This window comes from Pan troglodytes, chromosome X (genome assembly GCF_028858775.2).
Source record: "Pan troglodytes isolate AG18354 chromosome X, NHGRI_mPanTro3-v2.0_pri, whole genome shotgun sequence".
Classification (NCBI taxonomy): Eukaryota; Metazoa; Chordata; class Mammalia; order Primates; family Hominidae; genus Pan; species Pan troglodytes.
In genome coordinates, this window is record NC_072421.2 from 15,148,304 (window position 1) to 15,171,850 (window position 23,547).

The window sequence follows — 23,547 nt, forward strand, 5'->3', positions numbered from 1 at the left end:
ATATCTTTACTCACAAATGACACAGTCCTACGTATAGAAAACCCCAAAGAATCCAAAAGAAAATTACTAGAGCTAATAAATTCAGTGAAGTTGTAGCATACAAAATGAACACACAAAAATCAGTTGTTTCTGTACACCTGCAATAAACAATTTGACAAGAAAGTTAGAAAAAAAGCACCTCCATTTATAATAGTATGTAAAAGAATAAAATACCTAAAAATAAGTTAACCAAACATGTGAAAGTTTTGTACACTGAAAACTACAAAACATTGCTGAAAAAAATCAAAGAAGACCTAAATAAACGGAAAGACATCCCTTATTAATTCATGAGTAGGAAGACAATATATTTAAGGTGTCAATACTACCCAAAGTTATCTACAGATTCAATGCAATCCCTATCAAAATTCCAACAGCCTTTTTTGGCAGAAGTGGAAAACTCAATCCTCAACTTCATATTAAATCGCAAGGGGCCCTGAATAGTCAAAATAACCCTGAAAATGAAGAACAAAGCGGAAGGACTCACAATTCCTAACTTCAAAACTTAATACAAAACCACATTATCAAAACAGTGTCATACTGACATAAGGATAAATATGTTGACCAATAGAATAAAATTGATAGTTCAGAAATAAACCCACACACCTATGGCTAGTTGATTTTGACAGGGTTGGCAAGCCCATTTAATGAGGAAAAACCAGTCTCCTCAAGAAATAGTGCTGGGACTCAGCCGGGCATGGTGGCTCATGCCTGTAATCCCAGCACTTTGGGAGGCCGAGTCGGGCAGATTACCTGAAGTCAGGAGTTCGAGACCAACCTGGCCAACATGGTGAAACCCCATCTCTACTAAAAATACAAAAATTAGCCGGGCGTGGTGGCACATGCCTGTAATCCCAGCTACTCGGGGGGCTGAGGGAAGAGAATTGCTTGAGCCTGGGAGGCGGAGGTTGCAGTGAGCTGAGATTGTGCCACTGCACTCCAGCCTGGCCAACAGAGCAAGACTCTGTCTCAAAAAAAAAAAAAAGAAAAAAAAAGAAATAGTGCTGGCACAACTGAATTTCCACATGCAAAACAATGAAGTTGGACCTCTCTCATACCATAGACAAAAATTATCTCAAAATGAATAAATTACCTAAATGTAAGCATTAAAACCAAAAAGCTACTTTTTAAAATATAGGGGTAAACGTTCATTACCTTGGATTTGGCAATTGATCCTTGGATATGAAACCAAAGCATAAGAAACAAAAGAAAAAATAGGTAAATTAAACTTTATCAAAACTAAAGGCCAAGTGTGGTGGCTCATGCCTGTAATCCCAGCACTTTGGGAGGCCGAGGCAGGCAGATCCCTTGAGGTCAGGAGTTTCAGACCAGCCTGGCCAACATGGTAAAACCCTGCCCCTACTAAAAATACAAAAATTAGCCAGGCATGATGGTGGGTGCCTGTAATCCCAGCTACTCAGGAGGCTGAGGTAGGAGAATCACTTGAACCTGGGAGGCAGAGGTTGCAGTGAGCCAAGACTGTGCCACTGCACTCCAGCTTGGGTGAAAGAGTAAGACCCCATCTCAAAAAAGAAAAAAACAAACAAACAAACAAACAAAACCACAACCCTAAAAACTTTTATGCATCAAAGGACATTATGAAGAAAGTGAAAAAACAATAAAGAAAATATTTGTAAATCATGTCTGAGGAGGGTTTAATATCCAGAACATGTAAAGAACTACAATTCAATAAAATGACAAAATACCCAATTCAAAAACGGGTAAAGGGCTTGAAGAGATATTTATCCAAAGAAAATATACAAATAGCCAGTAAGTACATGAAAAGATGCTCAATGTCATTACTCATTAGGGGAATGTAAATCAAAACCACAATGATATACCATTTCACACCTCCTAAGATGGCAATAATTTTAAAAATGGAAAATAAGTGTTGACACAGATGTGGAGAAATTGGAACTCTCACACATTGCTTGTGACAAAATGGTGCAGATGCTATGGTAAACAGTTTGGCAGTTCTTCAAAGTGCTAAACGTGAAATTATCTTATGACCCAGCAATTCCACTTCTTAGTATATATCCAAAAGAATTAAAAGCAGGGACTCAAACCTACTTGTGTGTAAATATTCATTGCAGCATTATTCATAATAGTCAAAAAGATGAGAACAATCTGAAGTGTTCATTAACAGATGAATAATGTTTTATACATACATACAATGGAATATTTTTCCACCATGAAAAGGAAAGAAATTCTGATACATGCTACAACATGGATGAACCTTGAAAATATTATGCTATAAAAGAAATCAGTCACAAAGGACAAATATTATACGGTTCCACTTACATTAAATATCCTAAATAGAGAAATTCATAGGGACATAAAGTAGATTAGAGGTTACCAGAAGTGGCAGGGAGGGGAAAGGAAAAGTTATCTCTTAATGGTTACAGAGTTGTTATTTGGTGTGATTCAAAAGTTTTGGAAACAGACTGGTAATGGTTGCACAATATTGTGAATGCAGTTAATGCCACTGAATATAGTTTAAGTATATATTTATATAAAACAAATAACATGTGTTATAATACATAATACACACACATATCTATATAAAACACCACGATTTAAAAACAATAAAATGCTTTGGGAAAATCTACATTAAAGAAACTACATAACTATTCAACAGTGCTTTCCAAACTTGTTTGACCTTGGAAGTTTTACAAATGGACTACAGTTAACATTTCCAAGGACATTTATGAAAGATAGAAACAAAGTACAAGTGATCATAATTTTGAAAGGGAGAAAGATGGTCTGCAGTAACAAGTCCCCCTTGTTAAAGTGCAGACTGCTTCAGCAGGGCTCAGATGGGGCCTGAGATTTGGCATTTCCAACAAACTCCTAGGTGATGCTGATGCTGCTGGTCCTCAGCCCACAGTTTGAGTAGCAGGGGATATAATAGTACTATATATGAAGAATAGCACTATTCTTCATGATCCTGTTCCCTACCATAGCCAATTTGATCAACTGATCTGAAAGCAAAGATGTTAATGGATAATAATCAATAATTTATTATGTCTCCAATGTAGCATAGTTATAATTTTACATGGGTTTCTAAGACAAATACCTTATTCCAAAGAAGATACTCTGAGAAAGTGATATATAGCAACAAAGAAGATCAATATGGGATGGGGATTGTCATACTTGGTGCTGGGGGCAGATGAGGTGGAATTATTTTTTCAAATACATTTAAAGTATGCCAGATCTATATCTTACTTCCATTTATATTTGGATTGCATACTTGAATTATGGCCAGGTCACTCTTTCTCATAAGAATAAGAGAAAAAGGAAAAATGAGAGCAAGAGAGAAAGGGAAGGGGGGAGCAGGAAGAAGAGGGAAGAAGGGAGATAGGAGACAAGGAAGGAACGAAGGATAGGAATGATAGTGCCATGAAAAACTAGATGTTTGCATAATTCTTTTCAACAGTCAGATTCTCATTCAACTCATTTTTTAATATCATCACTTTGCTGATAAATCAATTAGATGGGGTTAACTAGTGTAAAATGTTTCCTTCTATAGTTTACAGAGCACATTCATTCACTGGTGATCACATCTAAGAACATGTCCCTGTCAATCAGAACACCTGAGCAGACTATTGTGCTAAATGCAGATGAAAGGTTGTGCTGACACATGCTAGGATAACTCCTAAAAGTGGGGAAAAAAACAGTTATCTACAATTCAACCCAAAGAACTTGCAGGTCAACTTCCATATTTAGGTAGCTTATATCACTAGGATAATTGTATTGGCCTCAGGCATTTTACCCCTGCAGTTAAGAAAAATATCCTTAAAGTTAGGCAATTTCTGCCTCTTATAAACTCTGCGACCTTGAGAAAATTAATGATCTTTATGCCTCAATTTTTCTTATCTGAGAAATGGAGGTGACGATAATTATTGAAGAATGAAATAATACATTCACTGGCACACAGCAAGGTTCAAATATATGTCAGTTCTTAGTATATGCATGTGCTAATCCCTCATCAAAAAACTTTTTTTCTTTCTAAGGTTTTATATAGAAATGCAAATGAACCTTGAAGCAAAAAAAATGCCCAAAATTGAAAAAGTCAGATGTAAAGGATTAAGAAAGGTACAAACCAATGTAAAATACCATGGTTAGCAGGCCAGGAGGGCAACAGGATATTATGAAATGAGGGAAGTGCAACAAAAAGGTTGAAAGTTTAGGTTTTTGGAATCAGAATGATGAGACACTGAGTCTCAGCTTTTCTAATTACTGTGATGGGACTTCAAGCAGTTTAACCTCTCTAACACCATGTTTCCTCATCTGTAAACATTTACTAGAGCAATAAACAGATTCTTCTTTTGTGAGGATTACACTAGATAATTTTTATATGCACTTAGCACAGTGCAGCAATATATGGTAACTTAAAAATTATTTTGACTTCCAGCAACATACTCATAATGCCACTTATCAGGAAAGATAAAAACGAATATATAATGGTATGACCCAGCTTTCTAAATGCTTCCAAGCCAGTTGGGTAGGCTAGAGAAGCAGAAAATGTACAAGACAACCAATGTTTAAATTTTCAAATTTATGCTTTTAAATGACATTTCTCTTTTTCCTGTTTATTTTTCCCATCATTCATTTTTCTATCTATCTTGCATATAAGAATTCAGGAAAGTTTTCCACCTTGAACTGGATGATCTCGAAGGAAATATTTCATTGTGGAGAGAAAGGGAAAAAGCAAACATATATAATTTCTTGTGACTTGCCTCTGCCTTGTCTAATTTATTTCTCATTAGCAGAAAAATGTTTGTTAAAAATAGAATTTTATAGCCAAGAAAGAGAAAGTATCTATTTTGCTTTGTTTTGAGTAATCAAAAAAGAAAAACAAAATCAAGCAGAGTAGAAAGTGACCATGGAGAAGAATTCATCATGGCAGATGCTGACATAAGAGGGGCCGGGACAAATTAAAAATAGTTGGAGCATTTCAAAGATGTCTACCGAAAATTGTTTTGGTAATATGGTGGTGCCTGTTATTCTGTGCCTACAAATATATTTTTTAAAATCACAATTACGTTTCAAAAGGTAGACTTAAGGAGGGCTACAAGGGGCCCTCTCAAATGAATGAGTTAAAGAGGTGAAAGAAGAGAAAAACACATTGATAGTCCTGGTTTGCATCTATCAAAATTCATTAGTAATAAGTATCCAAACTATTTTAAATATAAATCCTGTTATACAAAAGTGTGCATAAGAACACACTTGTACTTTCATTAGGAAAAGAGAGTTCTGAGGGGTATAAGGTGTTTTTCAAGGGTCACAGAACTCAGTACATTTCTTTTCACATCCCCACTGCAGAAGATTACACAGACATGAGCAAACACATGAAAAACAATCACAATTACTGTTTCATTAAAAATAGAAAAATTAGTTATGTTTCAAAGAATAACAACACATCTCTTTTACCACAACTCCTTGCTCCTTCTTTTACCAAAAGATTTTGCCTGGGGAGTTAAATTAGCCATTGTGCCCCAAATTTCCTCATTTCTAGAACCCCACACGGACTTCTGAAGAGGTTTAAAAATGCAGTGTTTAAGTGCTGCCATAACTTGTGTTTTCACTGCCTTTGAGGGAGGCCTCAAGCCAAATTCCTCTTCTTTCAGATCCTACAGATTTGTTGGGTACTGAGCCAACTAGGGTGTTTCTTGCACTGGGCTGCTGATCCTTTGTTGCATGAAGACATACACATTTCTACAGGAGAAGGCAGCAAGTAAATAGATAGTTCATGGCAATATTAGCTCAGAAAGCATTAGGAGAAAATTTCACAAAGGCAATAAATATCTTCCCCAGCAAAATGTGAAGCAGAGAATCATCAGACAGTGATTTACCTACTGACAAAAGGTAAGAGAAAAAGAGAACTGCAGTCAGGCTAGTCACTGGATCTCTGGAGATAACAATGGACTCTTATTGTGTCCAAAGCACATCTAGGATGCAATAATCCTTGCTTTACACCATATTTACTAAGGTAACAATATGGACGTAAATTGACATTACTGTATGTGTTTATGTCTTAAGTTAATTTTATTTGTTATATTTCTGTACACCATTTCTCATTGGTGGTCAGAGGATATAAAGAAGGAGTGGGGTAAATTCAGAGGTGTCAAGAAAATCAAAGTAACCTGCTGATTTAAAGAATGTCATACAAAAGGAGGTGGGTGTTTCTGACTCATCCATAACTCAAAATGCAGCTCCATTTTGACCTCATGACCAGGCTATTTCATCACTACGAGGCAACCGCTGTTGATGTCTACAATGTTGATGATCCTAAGGTCAAAAATATAAAAGCCACCACCCAAAAGGCTATTTTAATAGAAACTTATGACAATGAATCCAGTTCAATGGTTTTCAGCTTATATTTTCCAAATCCAAAACTCTTCAGGGTAAGTTGCCATTGCTTAACAGCCATTATCCAAAATACAAGTGGGAATGTTATCATTATGCACCTCTGGGTAAAACTTTTTTTTTGGCAATCTCACCATCATTTTAATTTTATTCAAATCTCTAGCCAATTGCACAGATGTTAATGGAGCTGTATTTTTGCTTCAATGTCTATTGCAATATTCTCATTGCATTCTGCAGGTCCTCCAGTAAACGTTACTTGCAATATTTTTATCAACAGTTTTGGATCAGTCACAGAAACGACCATGGTAAGTGCTGCAATGCCACTGGCAAGAGAAAGACACAACTCAATTATGCTGTGAACACAAACTGTCAAATTTTCTATTGTTCAACTTGCAGGGCCTCCTGTAAATGTTACCTGCAACATATTTATCAACAGCTTTGGGTCAATAGCAGAAACTACAATGGTGAGTGGGACTGAGCATTGAAGCCATCGTGTGAAGGAATGGGATGTGGGATTGAAGTGCACTGTGGCATATTTGTGAGACATTTACTGAGTGCCAATTTCCAACTTTGCTCGCCTCTGAAAAGCAATAATTTATACTTCTTTATTTTGTAAAGTCATTTGTCAAGTGTTCATTACTTAATATTCAGTGATCTTATATCTATCATGCCAGAGAAATTTTTAAAACATTTGATGTTTTAATGGTTTTCTGTAGAATTATCCACAATAAACATGATGCATAGTTATGGATATTTAAATAGGTGCATCTCCAATGCTTCAGAAGTACAAATTTCAAAGTTTGAGAGATGTAATAGTATAGCCAGTTTTTTACATGTAATGGAATTTTTAAGATAGTTGAGCCTCCCTTTGATGCCACATTCAAGATATATTCCAAAGGGCTGAACTTAGAAAAATACACACACACACACACAATTTTGTTGACAAGAGAAAGTAGTCCCAAGTCCATAACAATTATACCATATGAATGCCTTTTCCAAAAAAAAAAAAACCCATAAACTTAAAGCTAATTAGAGGCTCATTATACAGTATGAGTAAACATGTTTCATATATGTGAAAAAGATTTCAGATACTATAAAATCTACCAGTGCATTTTTTTTTTTGAGATGGAGTCTCTCTCTGTCACCCGGGCTGGAGTGCAGTGGCACGATCTCGGCTTACTGCAACCTCTGGCTCCCAGGTTCAAGCGATTCTTCCACCTCAGCCTCCTGAGTAGCTGGGATTACAGGTGCACGCCACCATGCCCAGCTAACTTTTGTATTTTTGTAGAGACAGGGTTTCACTATTTTGGCCAGGCTGGTCTTGAACTCTTGACCTCAGGTGATCCACCTGCCTCGGCCTACCAAAGTGCTGGGATTACAGGCGTGAGCCACCACAGGATCTCACTCTTCTGCCCAGGTTGGAGTGCAGATCATGGCACACTGAAACTTCAAACTCCTGGGCTCAAACGATATTCCTGCCTCAGCCTCCCAAGTAGCTAGGACTACAGGTGCACACCACCACATCTGGTTAATTAAAAAAAAAATTGTGGAGACAGGATCTCACTATATTGCCCAGGCTGGTCTCAAATTCCTGGCCTCGAGCAATCCTCCTGCCTCAGCCTCCCAAAGCACCAGCATTAAAGGCATTAACTACTACACCCAGGCTTCTACCAACACTCTTCATAAATGTCATGGTCATGTTACCTGTGACATAGCCTATTGGATCATTAGTCTTACCCCCACAGAGTTCTTGGCTACAGCATGGAGGTTGCATTTTGGGTGAGATATTTTCTTGGTCCCCATATTATTTACTTTAAGTCCTAAATCAATTGGCTGAGTCTAATTTGCATTACTATGTAAAGTTTACAACCATTCATTTGATAAAACCAAAATCAAGTGTAATTGAGTTTGACTAAGTATTATGGTGCCTGATGTCCTAAAAATAATAAGCATAATGCCATTGAGAAGTAAAAAAAAAAAAAAAAAAGGTTTCCTTGTTTATATGAATTTTCTCTTTTTGGCAACTAACATCATGTTTAATAAATTACTGTTCTTTGTGGTGTCCTTCATGTTAGGAAGAATTAATTTACCTTTACCACTTTTTTTCCACTGGCAAAATTAGACATAATTCAACTCCATTACCCATTTTGATATTATTCTGAAACATTATTACCCAGAAATGAGACTTGTGAGGCTTTGACAGGATGTAGTGCATTTAAAAATTTACCTAAATAGGATAGTTTTGATAGGGCTATTAAATGACTCATAATAAAAGCTAAACATAGAAAGAGTATATCAACTCCCAGGTTGACATTCAGTTTCTGTCTCTCCCCTCTTGGCTTTATCGTAATAAGAGAGGGGGCAAAGCTTCCAGTAGCCCAAATCACTGTCACCAGCTTTACACGATGGCATTCAATGACAATATTTGCACGACCTAATGCTGATTGCATTAATTAGATTCCCATGTTGCTTTGATTAAATCTCCTCATTGCATCGTATTCTCAATCAAAAATGTAAATGTGCACTTTTTCGATGTTCATTAATGCAAAAAAAAGCTAAACATTTAAAGAGATTAAAATGGAAGCTATGGATATCCTTGTTTTCTGCTATCTTTAACAGCTACTGAAAGTTTAATAAATGGGCTGCTCAGGTACTTCCTGGCCACTTATTTAGTGACCTTTGTCATGCTTCCTGCCAGAAAATTTGGAAACTGTTGCTCAAGGGTAACATACACAGCCTGTCTATTCTGCTGTAAAACACAGATTGAATTGCATGGTTACAAGACTGATGTATATTGTGCTTCTTTTGTTTTACTTCTTAGCTTTGATATAATGACAAACTTCATTTGCTTTAAAAATATTTTTTGTTTTATTCAATTTTGGCTTTGGTGCAAAACTACAGAAAATATTTTTTGGAACTCTATCATGCTTGTCAAAGAAGAAATCCTCAGGCCACCGAGGGTAGGGATTGGCAAACTTTTTCTGTAAAAGGCCAGACAGTATACCTAAGACTTTGAGAGCCAGATAGTCTCTGTCACAACTATGTGATTCTGCCCTTTGGCATGAAAGCAGCCATAAACAATAGTAAGCAAATAATTGTGGTGGTGCACCAATAAAGCTTTACTTACAAAAACAGGCCAAGGCCCAAGTTAGCAAATAGGTGTGGTTGTGTACCAATAAAGTTTTATTTACAAAAACAGGCTGAGGCCAAATTTGGGCCACAGGCCATAGGTTGCCAGCCCCAGATTTAGGGCATCAATATTTAAGTGGATGCATAATAAGAATGTGAGAATTGCTCCAACAAGAAAGGGCCTCATCTTCCAAGATAATTGAGGCCCTTCCTGGGACTCCACCTGGTACACCAGTCTTAATTAGCTCAGGCTGTGATAACAAAGGATTGATTGGTTGGCTTATAAACAACAGAAATTTATTTCTAACAGTTCTGGAGGCTGGAAGTGTGAGATCAGGGTACTAGCATGGTCAGGTTCTGATGAGAAGTCTGTTTGGGTTACAGACTGCTGACTTCCTCTGGTATTCTCGCATGGTAGAAAGAAAATTATCTGGGGCAGTAATCCCCTTCATGAGTGCTCTACCCTTACGACCTCATCACCACCCAAAGGCCCCGCTTCTACCCTCCAATACTATCACATTGGAGGTTAGAATTTCAACATATGAATTTTGAGAGGACACAAACATTCAGTCCATTGCACACCCAAAGTGTCATCACAGCCCAAGCTTTCTTTACCATACCGCTAAGATTTTACCATCCATGAATTTACTGATAGTTTCACAAAATTTGACTCAGAAAAATTGGTCAAAAAAATTAAACAGAAACAGATTCTTCCCTGAACTGTCTTTAGTTGTAGTCAGAATCCTTAGCTTTATGCACAGTGATGAGGTCATTGAGGACATTGATTGGTGCTATTTTCTGGGGTAATAGTTTTGATTTCTCTACATTTTCTGGAATAAATTATGTCAAAGAATGCCTCAGAATTTTGAGTTTCTAAACCTGTTGACTTTCCTCTCTTCCCTTACACTTCACTCTCACCCCATTATCCAAATAGCATTATTAAAAGTTTTAGTTTGGGTTATTTGTTCCCAAATCAAAGGCAATGATTATATATTTCAAGAAGTCAAGATGGCTTTCTTTGTTGCTATCCAGTCTGCCCTTCCTATGGTTAATGAAGTCCCACTAATTTATTGTAGGTGTTGCCTGCCCACAAAGTAGAGGCCTGCTTACAGACCCAATACCAATTCTCACTCTGATATGTTAGTGTCAGAGGTGTGTACTCACAGGACAACACATTTGTGTTACTCTAAGGAGTATTTTTATGTATCATTATTTTTATGGATATATTATTCAAAAATGCATTTTTGTTCATTAAGACACACAGAAATCTGTTAGTGTTCATTGCTAGTTGCCCCAGCATTAAGAGTATTCAGTGGAACAAATTTTGTGTGGTCCCAAAGACTTAGATGACTAATAAGGAGAAAATGATAAGATAGGTTATATTCTGTTTTTGAAATGTGAGTTTACCGTTTTCTTTTATTTTTCTCTTTTCTTTAGTTTCTGACGGCAAGTGAATTTACAGGATGGGGAGTATATTTGCAACCCCTATTTCCTGATATAAAGGCATCGTTTGAGAATTTTAGTAATGTCAGTAAGGGTCAAGGGTGCTTTCATACCATCTGTATATAGCTTTCCCACAAGTTTGGGCCATCAGAAAATAGAGAAAAGATGCTCTCTTCCCAGCTTCCAAATGACTGCCTGGAAGGATGTAGGTAGATAGTGTGTGATTTGGACATATGGATGCTGGAACACTATCCACGCTACAGCAGTGGATCCTAGTCTGCTCCTTATTTAACAGATAGGAGGGTGAACTCAAAGTGTACAAAATGTGTCTGCTCAGAGAACATCTCCAGAATATAATTCTAGCTCCCTCAAATCCTTCCCCACAACAGACATTTCACATGCTTTGCTGGTTACTTCTGCAGAATGAAGAGTTGTTTTATCTCCAATCTGAAATCACATTCCTGAAGAACTCAGATTAAGAAGATAGACAGCCCCTTATTAGAATGCATGTTGTGCTATAACTGCTGAAATGAGACTATGGGTCCCCTTTCATTCTATAGCTGCGTAAACAAGTTATAAGAAGATGCTAACTTATCAGGGATAGCAGGTAGCTACATTTCTTATTTCTGACTTCCTAAGGAAGAATCAAGAATCTATTACAAGCCTGACTTTTTTTTTTTTTTAAATGGAGTCTCCCTCTGTTGCCCAGGCTGGAGTGCAGTGGTGCAATCTCCACTCACCGCAACCTGCGTCTCCTGGGTTCAAGCAATTCTCCCACTTCAGCCTCCTGAGTAGCTGGGTCTACAGGCATGCACCAGCACACCTGGCTAATTTTTGTATTTTTAGTAGAGACGGTGTTTCACCATGCTGGCCAGGCTGGTCTCGAACACCTGACCTCAGGTGATGCACCCACTTCAGCCTCCCAAAGTGCTGGGATTACAGGCATGAGCCACAGCACCTGGGCCAAGTCTGACATTTTTTAAACAAATATATAAGGTGACCTTGGTCTCTAAATTAGCAGTGCAATGGTAAAGCCTCAATTTATCATAAAGTAACTGCCCCCTATAACTTCAAACTCAAGGTTAGCTTTCCCATATTAAAGCTCGCACAGACTTGAGATTAGGCCTACTTTGGGCACTCTTCCCAAGAGCTACTGCCTCCAAAATGCTCTATGAACTTGATCATCAGGATGAATGTATTTGAAAATAAGTCATGGGAATTTGTATAGTTTAGTAAATAGGTAAAAAAGAAAAACAAAAACAAAAACTGTATTGAAGCTTTTTTCCATACACCCATACACCCTTTACAACTTAATTATTTTTTTCCCTTTTGATCCTGGGGGAATTCGCCCAAACTTGCCATCCTGAAATGGTCTCCAGAGTAGAGTGACTCCCAGTAGAGTGACCAACTATCCCAATTTGCCTAAACTGAGGAAGTTCCCTGGATGTGAGAGTTTTGGGGCCAAAATTGGGAAGTTCTCAGGCAAACCAGGACAAGTTAGTCACCATTAGAGTAACGTAAACAATGACCAAAAATCCAGTTGCCAAATATGTGGAGATGGAGCAAGTAAGGGTAAAAAATGTAAAGGAAAGAGAGTAATAATGAATTAGTATATATCACACTTGTGGTCACACGTAGCAATAGTGGATAACTACTAGCTCTGAAACCACAGACTGGCTTGGTTAGGGAATACTGTTGAAGCCTCAATCGGAGTCCAGATTATCAAGTGAAGTAGTACTTTCAATGAACCTAAGGTCTTTGAGTAGAAGTCCCCAGGAGAGCAGTCACTGCACCCAAGCTATTCATTAACAGAAGAAAATTCCCAGACCAAATGGGAATGCCAGGGGTGTACCTAAGTCTCCCACAGTGTTCTGATTGAGAACGTGAAACATCTCTGGATAAAGCATCAAGTTGGCTAGTGTAGATACAACACATTCAGACAAAATGATAAGAATTTCAAAAGTAAGTAGCTGCAAGGAAAATATTTTGTCAACATGAAAGATCTTAATGTTTACGTTGATAAATTTTAAAATATTGCCCCATCATGTCATAGTTTTATAAGATTTTCACTACTCAAATTATGCAGTGGGTTTCCTTCTGCCCAGAGCATCTCAGCAGAAAGGGATCAGAGATCATGTGATTTCTGATTTGGAAAATAAATCAGTTTTATTTGACAATCTGCCATGACAGACTGATTTCCGTGTTCATTGTTTACCTTTTTCTGTAGCAAAATCAGCTTTAGTATTATTTCATCCCAAAATGAATAATTCAAACACTAAAAAATTCAACCAAGTCAACCCGTTTTATTGGTGTTCTGGTTTGGTTGAATCTTCCTTTTTCTTTCTCCCTTTTGTCCCCTCTCCTAATAGAACTAAATGGTTTATTTTGACCAAGGTATACACAGTTTGGTTTACTCGGACACCAAAGCTGTATCAAATCAGGGAGAAGAATGAGAGAGAAATGCAAATAGAACTCCTGTGCCAGGGTAATCAGTAACACTTGTCCACGGCATTTCTGTAGGACTACCGAGTGAATATTTTTCTGAGACAACAGTGGAATGATTCACGGCTGGCGTACAGTGAGTACCCAGATGACTCCCTGGACTTGGACCCATCCATGCTAGACTCCATTTGGAAACCAGATTTGTTCTTTGCCAATGAGAAGGGTGCCAACTTCCACGATGTCACCACTGACAACAAATTGCTACGGATTTCGAAAAATGGCAAAGTGCTCTACAGTATCAGGTAAGCCTCCATGGGCTGCACATGTTCGCATCTCCATTTCTCCGCTAATGTAGAGCTGCCTGATTCTGCAGGGTGGGATGTATATGAATATTTGACTTTTGTGGTTTCTTGTTTATCATTTGAATCTTAAAGTTGGTGGAGAGTGTCAGAAGTCCCTTTGGTCTCATAAATGTGATTCTCCATAACAAAAATGTATTTGGTAGGATGGTACATGGTTAATGGTATTGTGTAATCACCTGCACAAATGTGTTCCTGATTGCTTCAGTAAAGGAAGTACAGGCTATTCCGTTCAATTGCAATTAAGCATAATATACAAAATCTCATTTCAATAATTCTGCCATTCTGTAACATTCAAGCATGCACACACACACACACACACACACACACACACACACACACAAATTCAATAGCTCAGCATAGTCATTAACAACATACTTATAGCTGGATACATGGAAACCTGGTTCCAATGTCAGCTTTGCTTCTAAGTAAACACGTGACCTTGATCTCTTAACTTTTCTCGGACTTGGGCCTGGGACAGACAATTCCTGAGATCCATTTTTGCTTTTATATTCAAATATGATCTTCTCCAGAAGTGTTATCACTCTAGGCTCAAAATAATCTCCCCCTTTTCTGAACTCTAATAGCAGTTTCTTTTTTTTTTCCATATATTTTTTTATTATACTTTAAGTTTTAGGGTACATGTGCACATTGTGCAGGTTAGTTACATATGTATACATGTGCCATGCTGGTGCGCTGCACCCACTAACTTGTCATCTAGCATTAGGTATATCTCCCAATGCTATCCCTCCCCCTCCCCCCCCACAACAGTCCCCAGAGTGTGATGTTCCCCTTCCTGTGTCCATGTGTTCTCATTGTTTAATTCCCACCTATGAGTGAGAATATGCGGTGTTTGGTTTTTTCTTCTTGCGATAGTTTACTGAGAATGATGATTTCCAATTTCATCCATGTCCCTACAGAGGACGTGAACTCATCATTTTTTATGGCTGCATAGTATTCCATGGTGTATATGTGCCACATTTTCTTAATCCAGTCTATCATTGTTGGACATTTGGGTTGGTTCCAAGTCTTTGCTATCTAATAGCAGTTTATCTGTGACTCTGTAAGGCTCTTATTTTTTCCTGCCTTATTATTTTGGTTACTGCTGTTCATGAGTATAGCATAAAAACATGGATTTCTGGAATTAGACAAATCTAGAATCAAATCCAAGCTTTGCCACTTACTAAGTTATGTAATCTATAACCCTCAGTTACCTTAATTTTAAAACGGGAAACTCCATGTTTATCTCTGTATATTCTTGTGTGAATGAGTAATGTAGTGGTCAGCAAATATTTTCTGTAAAGGGCCAGATATTATCTTAAATGTTGCAGACCAGATTGCCTCTGTTGCAACTACTCAACTCTATCATTATAGCTCAAAAGCAGCCATAGGTAATATGCAAACAATTGGACATGGCTGTGTCTCAATAAAATATTATTTACAAAAATAGATGGTGGACTGGATTTGGCCCTTTGGCTGTAGTTTGCCAACCCTTGATATAAGATATATTAAAAATACTTGCTGCAGTGCCTGACACAGAGTAAATGTTTGATAAATAAAATAATGGCTATCTGTATTTTAAAATAAGTTCTTTTTTTTTAATGCTCAACATCTCTAATCATTAGAAAAATGCAAATAAAAACCACAATGAGACACCATCTCACACCAGTCAGAATGGCTATTATTAAAAAGTCAAAAAATAACACATGCTGGTGAGGTCACAGAGAAAACGGAACACTTATACACTGCTGGTGGGAATGTAAATTAGTTCAGCCATTGTGGAAAGCAGTTTGGCAATTTCTCAAACAAAGCAGAATTACCATTTGAACAGGCAATCCCATTATTGGATATATACCCAAAGGAATATAAATCATTCTACCATAAAGACACATGCACGTGTATGTATGCTCATTGCAGCACTATTCACAATAGCAAAGACACAGAATCAACCTAAATGTCCATCAGTGGTAGACTAGATAAAGAAAATGTGGCGGCTGGGCGCCGTGGGTCACGCCTGTAATCCCAGCACTTTGGGAGGCCGAAATGGGTGGATCACGAGGTCAGGAGTTCAAGACCAGCCTGGCCAATATGGTGAAACCCCGTCTCTACTAAAAAATATAAAAAATTAGCCGGGCATGGTGGTACGTGCCTGTAGTCCCAACTACTCAGGAGGCTAAGGCAGGAGAATCGCTTGAACCTGGGAGGCGGAGGTGGCAGTGAGCCGAGATAGTGCCACTGCACTCCAGCCTGGGTGACAGAGTGAGACTCTGTCTCAACAAACAAAAACAAAAAACAAAACAAAACAAAAACTGGCACTATACACCATGGAATACTACACAGACATAAAAAAGAATGAGATCATATCCTTTGCAGCAACATGGTTGGAACTGGAGGGCATTATCCTAAGTGAACTAACACAGGAACAGAAGAATACTGTTCAGTGAATAGTATAGAATAGTACAGTACTGTTCAATTGAACATGCAGTACGAACGCTGCATGTTCTTACTTATAAGTGGGAACTAAGCATTGAATATATATGGACACAAAGAAGGGAACAACAGACACTGGGGCCTACTTGAGGGTAGAGGGAAAGAGGAGGACGAGAATCAAAAAACTGCCTTATAGGGTACTATGCTTATTGCCTGGGTGGTGAAATAATCTGTACACCAAACCCCGATGACATGCAATTTACCTATACAAGAAACCTGCACATGTATCCCTGAACCTAAAATCAGCGTTTAGAAAAATTAATGTTCCTTTTCAGTAGTAAGCTCTTAGCTCTTTCAATTCAAGATATTTGGTTTTTGTCTTTTTTGTAACATCTACCAAATGTCTAGGACAATGTACTGTATATGAGAGACAGTACATTGAATAAAGTATTGGCATTGAATAAAGTATTGGCATTTAAAGGTCCTTAACAGAATGCCCCCTTTCGCTATATAAATTTATTACCAAAAAAGTACACAGCTAGTCTCCTTGCAAATAATTTTTCCAAGTTTGCAGACTCACCATCATCACCTCATTTGACAACTCTATATATGATTTGGTTCTGTATTGTAAATTCCATTCTTATACCTAGTAATTTCACAGCATGCTGATGGCTGACAGCCCCAATGTCTTGTGGAATAAGAGAAGCTGCTCATTTGTAAAAAGCGGCAAAGTCACTGCTTGCACAGAAAACCAGGAAACTTCCCCCAATGACCATTCATTTTTAAGGAAACACAAAACGTTCTCCATGGTGATGTGTTTGGTTGGTGTAAAATGCAGTACTGAGCACAACATAAATTGATCGGACCTGAGAAAATGGGACATATGTGGAGTGTGGTGCTAGGAAGGAGAGTTATAAAAAGCAGCACAGAGCATCAGCTGCCCCAGCTAATCCTCCAGGCCTTGGGTGGCATTTGCTCTAATGAATACCAGGCATCACACACTGCTGAAATAAAATCAGATTGTAGTTGCTGTTGTTGCTTTCTTGCTGTTTTGTGAAGGTCTTTACGTTCTAGAATCATGAAGAATATGATGCTCCCAAGCCTAGACCCAGAGGCAATTCTTGTATCTCTGGTTCCCAAGCATAGCACATTACAGGCCCTGAAATGCCCTAACAACTGTTTTGGATTAGGTGGCGATTGTCCTGTGGCAGGCTATTTTATACTTTTCTTTCATTGTGAGTATTTTCTGAAATCAAAATAAAAAACCTTGGTAAAGGAGAATTGGGGATATCATTTTAAGAAAATACAAGCTGTTCGGAGATTTGAACTGCAAGAATCTAATTATTTGCCTAGAAGGGCTTTTGATGAACCAGATACTGTACTGGGTCTAGAGATCCAGAACTAAGTAAGATGTGGTCTTTCCCCTGGAATGACTTCAGTCTAACAAGGCAGGTGGATGCATGATAAATTAAGTAATAGGAATAAATAGGAAACAAGGAAAACAAAAGTGGCTCTAATTTTGCAAATGAAGTATGTGATCAAAATATTGTCAGAATTTGGCAGTTGGCATCCACAGTCCTGTTTGTCAGTGGGCTCAATTTAACTAGAGGTCAAGGAGTAACTAATGCTAATATATGCCCAGCTGCAGGTTTGACTCAAATTTAAGGCCAAGGGGGGTACAGTTGTGTCCATGTCTTAAAGGTGCTGAAAAGTTCCTGCTGAAGTTCCATTAGAAAGTAATTTCCCTGCATACTCAGGTTTACAACACAAATACTCCCAGGAGAGGAAATCCACTGGCTTAAATCCATACTAAACTCTAAAGAGCTGATATAAAATTTATTTCTGAGGATGAACATACTGGATTCCTAAGAGGAGAAATGGGATAGAATGAAGAAAGGTTGGGAAAGATACAAGGAAGGGGCTAGAAGTACCAAATAAAAACCCTAAAACTGTCTCCACATACACAGTAAATACTTAAGCAATTATTTAATTATGTAAGCATGTGGTCCACATTTTAAAAACTAATGTTCTGTCTTGATACTCTGTATTTGCATTTTCCTGAAACCTAAAGCAAATATCAATTGCATTTAATCTGGGAAAAATTTCATGCTTTTCTTGGCTTTGTAGGTGTAGGGGTAGAATTAACTCTATATGGACACCAAAGCCCAAGGTTTTGATTGTCAAACAAAACAAATATAGAAATATACAGTCCACTGATTTCATAACAAGCAAGATCACCTTTCCTAATACTTCATATATTTGTATTCCAAAAGGTAGGGGTCTAAAAAAAAAGAGAAGGCAGTAGACCAGAACTCCGTAAGTGTCATCCTTATGAACACTTGGGGTACCTTGACTAAAATTCAAACAAATCTTTTAAATAGGAAGGAAAGGCCTTATCTCAGTGTTAATAAACCTTTTATCCAGTGATGTAGGACACAATCTTTGTTGATGAAAAAGCACCAAATCCATTTCTGTCCATTTTTCTTTAATATTCATTCTCTAATGTTTTATCTTACTCTCTGTTTTTTCCTAAGTTGTTTGTTGACCTGCTCCATTAATTATTGATCATCTCTGACAAGAGTATACATTTTGATTTGTAAACCTTCTTCAGAGAAAGTCAATAATCCAGAGAATAAAGATCAAGTACTGAGTAAGATGTGGTCCTTCATCTGGGATGGGGAAAGAGTCAAATTCTAAATTCAGAGAGAGTCAAATTCTAAATTCACATTACTTACAATGAATCCATACTTGAATCCATACTGAAATAGTGAGGTGAGTCTTGAAGGTTGTACATATTATTGTTTAAACAATATTTGTTGAATTTAATATTATGAGTTGGAATAAAGGTCAGGACATCATGGGATATGGTGGACAACATGAAAGAAAAAAGGAGAAGGTAGCATTTTTGAAGAACAGCTCGTCTCACGTGCCCACAGTATCTTTGCTGATATTGTCTTCTTTTTAAAAATCCCATTGCTTCTGAGAATTTAGTCAGAAATATGACTTTTATAGAAGGATTTTTTTTAAATTTGAAGTTACCTTGTAAAATATCTAATCCAACACCCTTGTTTTGTTGATAAGGACGTCACAATGGAGCTAGTAAGTAGGAAAGCTAGGACAAGAATCAGAGCTCTTAACTTCTGTTTCAGTGTTGTCATTTCCTACCCCCACATTAATTCCTCATTTACTTCAACCCAAGTCCAAAGACACAAACACACACAATTCATGTTGCAGCAAAGGGCATCATTTCATGCTTTTTTATGGCTGCGTAGTATTCTATGGTATATATGTATCACATTTTCTTTAATCTACCATTGATGGGCAGCTAGGCTGGTTCCATGTCTGCTATTGTGGATAGTGCTGTGATGAACATACAATTTCATGTGTCTTTTGTAGAACAATTTATTTTCTTTGGGGTACACACCCAGGAATGGGATTGCTGGGTCGAATAGTATCTCTGTTTTAAGTTATTTGAGACATCTCCAAACTACTTTCCACAGTGCCTGAACTGATTTACATTCCCACCAACAGTTTGTGTTTGCTTTTCTCTGCAGCCTTGCAGTATCTGTTGCTTTTTGACTTTTTGATAATAGCCATTCTGACTGGTGTGAGATGGTATCTCATTGTGGTTTTGATTTGCATTTCTCTAATGACCAGTAATGATGAACATTTTCTCCTATGTTTGTTGACCATGTGTATGTCTTCTTTTGAGAAGTGTCTGTTCATGTCTTTTGCCCATTTTTAATGGGGCTATTTGTTTTTTGCTTATTGATTGGCTTAAGTTCCCTATAGATTCTGGATATTAGGCTTTTATCAGATGCATAGTTTGTGAACATTTTCTTCTATTCTGTAACTTGTCTGTTTACTCTATTGATAATTTCTTTTGCTGTGAAGAAGCTCTTTGGTTTAATTAAGTCCCATTTGGCAACTTTTGTTTTTGTTATAATTGCTTTTGGGGACTTGTCTAAAAATAATTTTCCAAGGCCAGTGTCAAGAATGGTGTTTCCTAGCTTCTGTCTAGGATTTTTTTTTTTTTCTTTTGAGACAACATCTCACTCTGTCACCCAGGCTGGAGTGCAGTGGTGTGATCTTGGCTCACTGACAACTCCATTCCTGGGTTCAAGTGATTTTCTTGCCTCAGCCTGCCAAGTAGCTTGGATTATATGTGCATGCCACCATGCCCAACTAATTTTTGTAGTTTTAGTAGAGACAGGGTTTCTCCATGTTGGCCAGGCTGGTCTCGAACTCCCGACAAGTGATCTGCCCACCTCAGCCTCCCAAAGTGTTGGGATTACAGGCATGAGCCACTATGCTCAGCCCTGTCTAGGATTTTTATAGTTTGAGGCCATACACTTAAATCTTTAATCCATCTAGATTTAATTTTTGTATATAGTAAAAGGTGGTAGTCCAGTTTCATTCTTCTGCATATGGCTAGCTAGTCATTCCAGCACCATTTTTTGGGAAAAGGAGTCCTTTCCCCAGCTTGTTTTGTCAAAGATCAGCTGGTTGTGTGTGGCTTTATTTCTGGGTTCTCTATTCTGTTCCATTGGTCTATGTGTCTGTTTTTGTACCAGTACCATGTTGTTTTTATTACTGTAGCCTTATAGTACAGTTTGAGCTTGGGTAGTGTGATGCCTCCAGCTTTCTTCTTTTTGCTTAGGATTGCTTTGGTTATCTGGGCTCTTTTTTGGTTCTGTATGAATTTTAGAATAGTTTTTTTTTCTAATTGTGTGAAAAATGACATTGTTAGTTTGATAGGAATAGCATTGAATCTGTAAATTGCTTTGGGCAGTATGACTATTTTAATGACATTCTTCAAATGTATGAGCATGGGTTGTTTTTCCATTTAGTTGTGTCATCTCTGATTTCCTTCAGCAGTGTTTTGTAGTTCTTGTAGAGATCTTTCTCCTCCTTGGTTAGCTGTATTCCTAAGTATTTCATTTTTTTTGTAGTTCTTGTAGGGATCTTTCTCCTCCTTGGTTAGCTGTATTCCTAAGTATTTCATTTTTTTTGTAGTTATTGCAAATGGTATTGTGTTCTTAATTTTACTCTCAGCTGGAATGTTATTGGTGTATAGAAATGCTACTGATTTTTGTACATTGATTTTGTGTCCTAAAATTGTACTAAAGTCATTTATCAATTTAGGAGCCTTTTGGCTGAGTCTTTAGGGTTTTCTAGGTATAGAATCATATCATTAGCTAAGAGAAATAGTTTCAGTTCCTCTCTTCCTATTTAGATGCCTTTTATTTCTTTCTCTTGCCTGATTGCTCTGGCTAGGACTTCCAGTATTATGTTTAATAGGAGTGGTGACAGAGGACATCCTTGTCTTGTTCCAGTTCTCAAGGGGAATGCTTCCAGCTTTTGCCATCCAGTATAACGTTGACTGTGGGTTTGTCATAGATTGCTCTTATTATTTTGAGCGATGTTCCTTTGATTCCTAGTCTGTTGATGGTTGTTACCATGAAAGGATTTTGAATTTTATCAAAAGATTTTTCTGTGTCTATTGGGATGATCATATGGTTTTGCTTGAACCTTCCTCAAAATATATGCATATTTTGGCAGGGCGCGGTGGCTCATGCCTGTAATCCCAGCACTTTGGGAGGCCGAGATGGGTGGATCACGAGGTCAGGAGATCGAGACCATCCTGGCCAACATGGTGAAACCCCATCTCTACTAAAAAAAAAGAAAAAAGTACAAAAATTAGCCGGGCATGTTGTCGGGTGCCTGTAGTCCCAGCTACTCAGGAGGCTGAGACAGGAGAATCACTGGAACTCAGGAGGTGGAGGCTGCAGTGAGCAGAGATTGTGCCACTGCACTCCAGCCTGGGCAACAGAGCGAGACTCTATCTCAAAATATATATATATATATGTGTGTGTATATATATACACATATATATGTATATATATACACATGTGTATATATATACACTATATATATACACATATATATGTGTGTGTATGTATATGTGTGTATATATGTGTATATATATGTATATATATATGCATATTTTGTGCATTAGGTTATTTAAGCTATTTTTTGTTTGTTTGTTTAGAGGAAGAGGTCCTTATCTTTATTAAAGAAGCTATGACCCTCCAACTGTTAAGAGTTTGAGCTTTGTTTCCAGATTTACTGCATGCCTCCAGAATGGGTATGCCTAAAGGTGAAGTGATTAAGGAAATATTGTTTGCTTTCAGTGTGTTATTAAACTGACCAGTTATCTGGGGGCCTCATACTACCGTCTAATAAACCATAAATAATTATAAAATTGCCCCTCAACAATAGCACCCCATATCACCAAAGCATCTGTTTACCTCATCATCAACCTTTATCTGACCTAAAACTTATTGGCACCTAAAACTTTATGGCATTGGAGGTGATTTGCTTGTTAATCCCTTTTGATTCTATTTGCAATTCTGGGTGTTGATAATTCAGTATTCTGCCTTCCCAGTAGTACTTGAGTTGTAATAGAGAACTCTTGGGGATTGACATGCTTTTCCCTCTGATGATAGATTACAGGCACCACTGAGAGTAGGTATAGTGCAGATTTCTAGACAGACATCCAACGGTGTTCCTCCAAACAATCTTGTCTAATGACCAACTCTACCCACATACATAAAAGGCTAGCTTTTCTCACATGGCCTCCCATCCTTGACTCATCCTATAGTCTGATGCAAGAACTTCAAAAGATTCTAACTTTAGTTATATATTTTTTTATGGCATAGGGAATAAGGACATTCTCTATTTAGATGTCAGAGCCAAAAATAAAATGTACAATGAACTGAGACCTGCCTTAAATGTTGCCAGTGGTGTTGCTTTGATTACCTTACTCTCAATTTTGATGAGACACATAAGCCCGTATTTTCTATTAGAAGGCAGCTATGAAAAACTATGATTTCTTTTCGCTGTGCATATTTGGACCATTATTTATCTTTATGTTCTATAATCCAGGCAAAATTACATTCTCATTTTCTAACTCTGTGTCCAAATCCTCATTAGTATTGTGACTTAAGTAATTAATGTCTGTAACATAAGCGTCCACATCAGAATTAAGCAGTCTTCAGAGAAGTGCTGGGAAATGCCATGGAAACCACAATGATTCCATTCTTCCTAGAGGCGAGCAAGGTCGGGAGGGTGGGAAGCACTGGCATGCACATATGCTAGTGGATTCAGCAGGAGCTGTGGTGTGGAGGGGCTATTTTTGGAGAGGGGCTCTTTAAAAAGGTATAGCTGAGGGTAGAAATATGAAGGTCCAGAAAGTGTGTTGTATGTATGACAGACTCTCATAAAGTATGGAAAGCTTTGTTGAGCTCCTGCTCAGGTTAGAAATACACAAACACTA

At 37.7% G+C, this 23,547-nt stretch overlaps 1 protein-coding gene across 4 annotated transcripts in view; it reads left to right on the forward strand.

Moving 5' to 3' along the window:
- Positions 1–23,547, forward strand: part of GLRA2 (glycine receptor alpha 2) — a 204,384-nt gene that overhangs the window by 38,180 nt on the left and 142,657 nt on the right. For 3 of the 4 annotated variants that reach the window (XM_009438789.4, XM_001137132.5, XM_016944005.2), the window contains 2 exons: positions 6,643–6,710; positions 13,498–13,721. In XM_009438789.4, the coding sequence (XP_009437064.1) occupies positions 6,643–6,710; positions 13,498–13,721 (292 nt within the window). Of the gene's footprint in view, positions 1–6,642; positions 6,711–6,801; positions 6,870–13,497; positions 13,722–23,547 lie in introns of all 4 variants that reach the window. The other variant, XM_001137046.6, reaches the window with a different exon arrangement.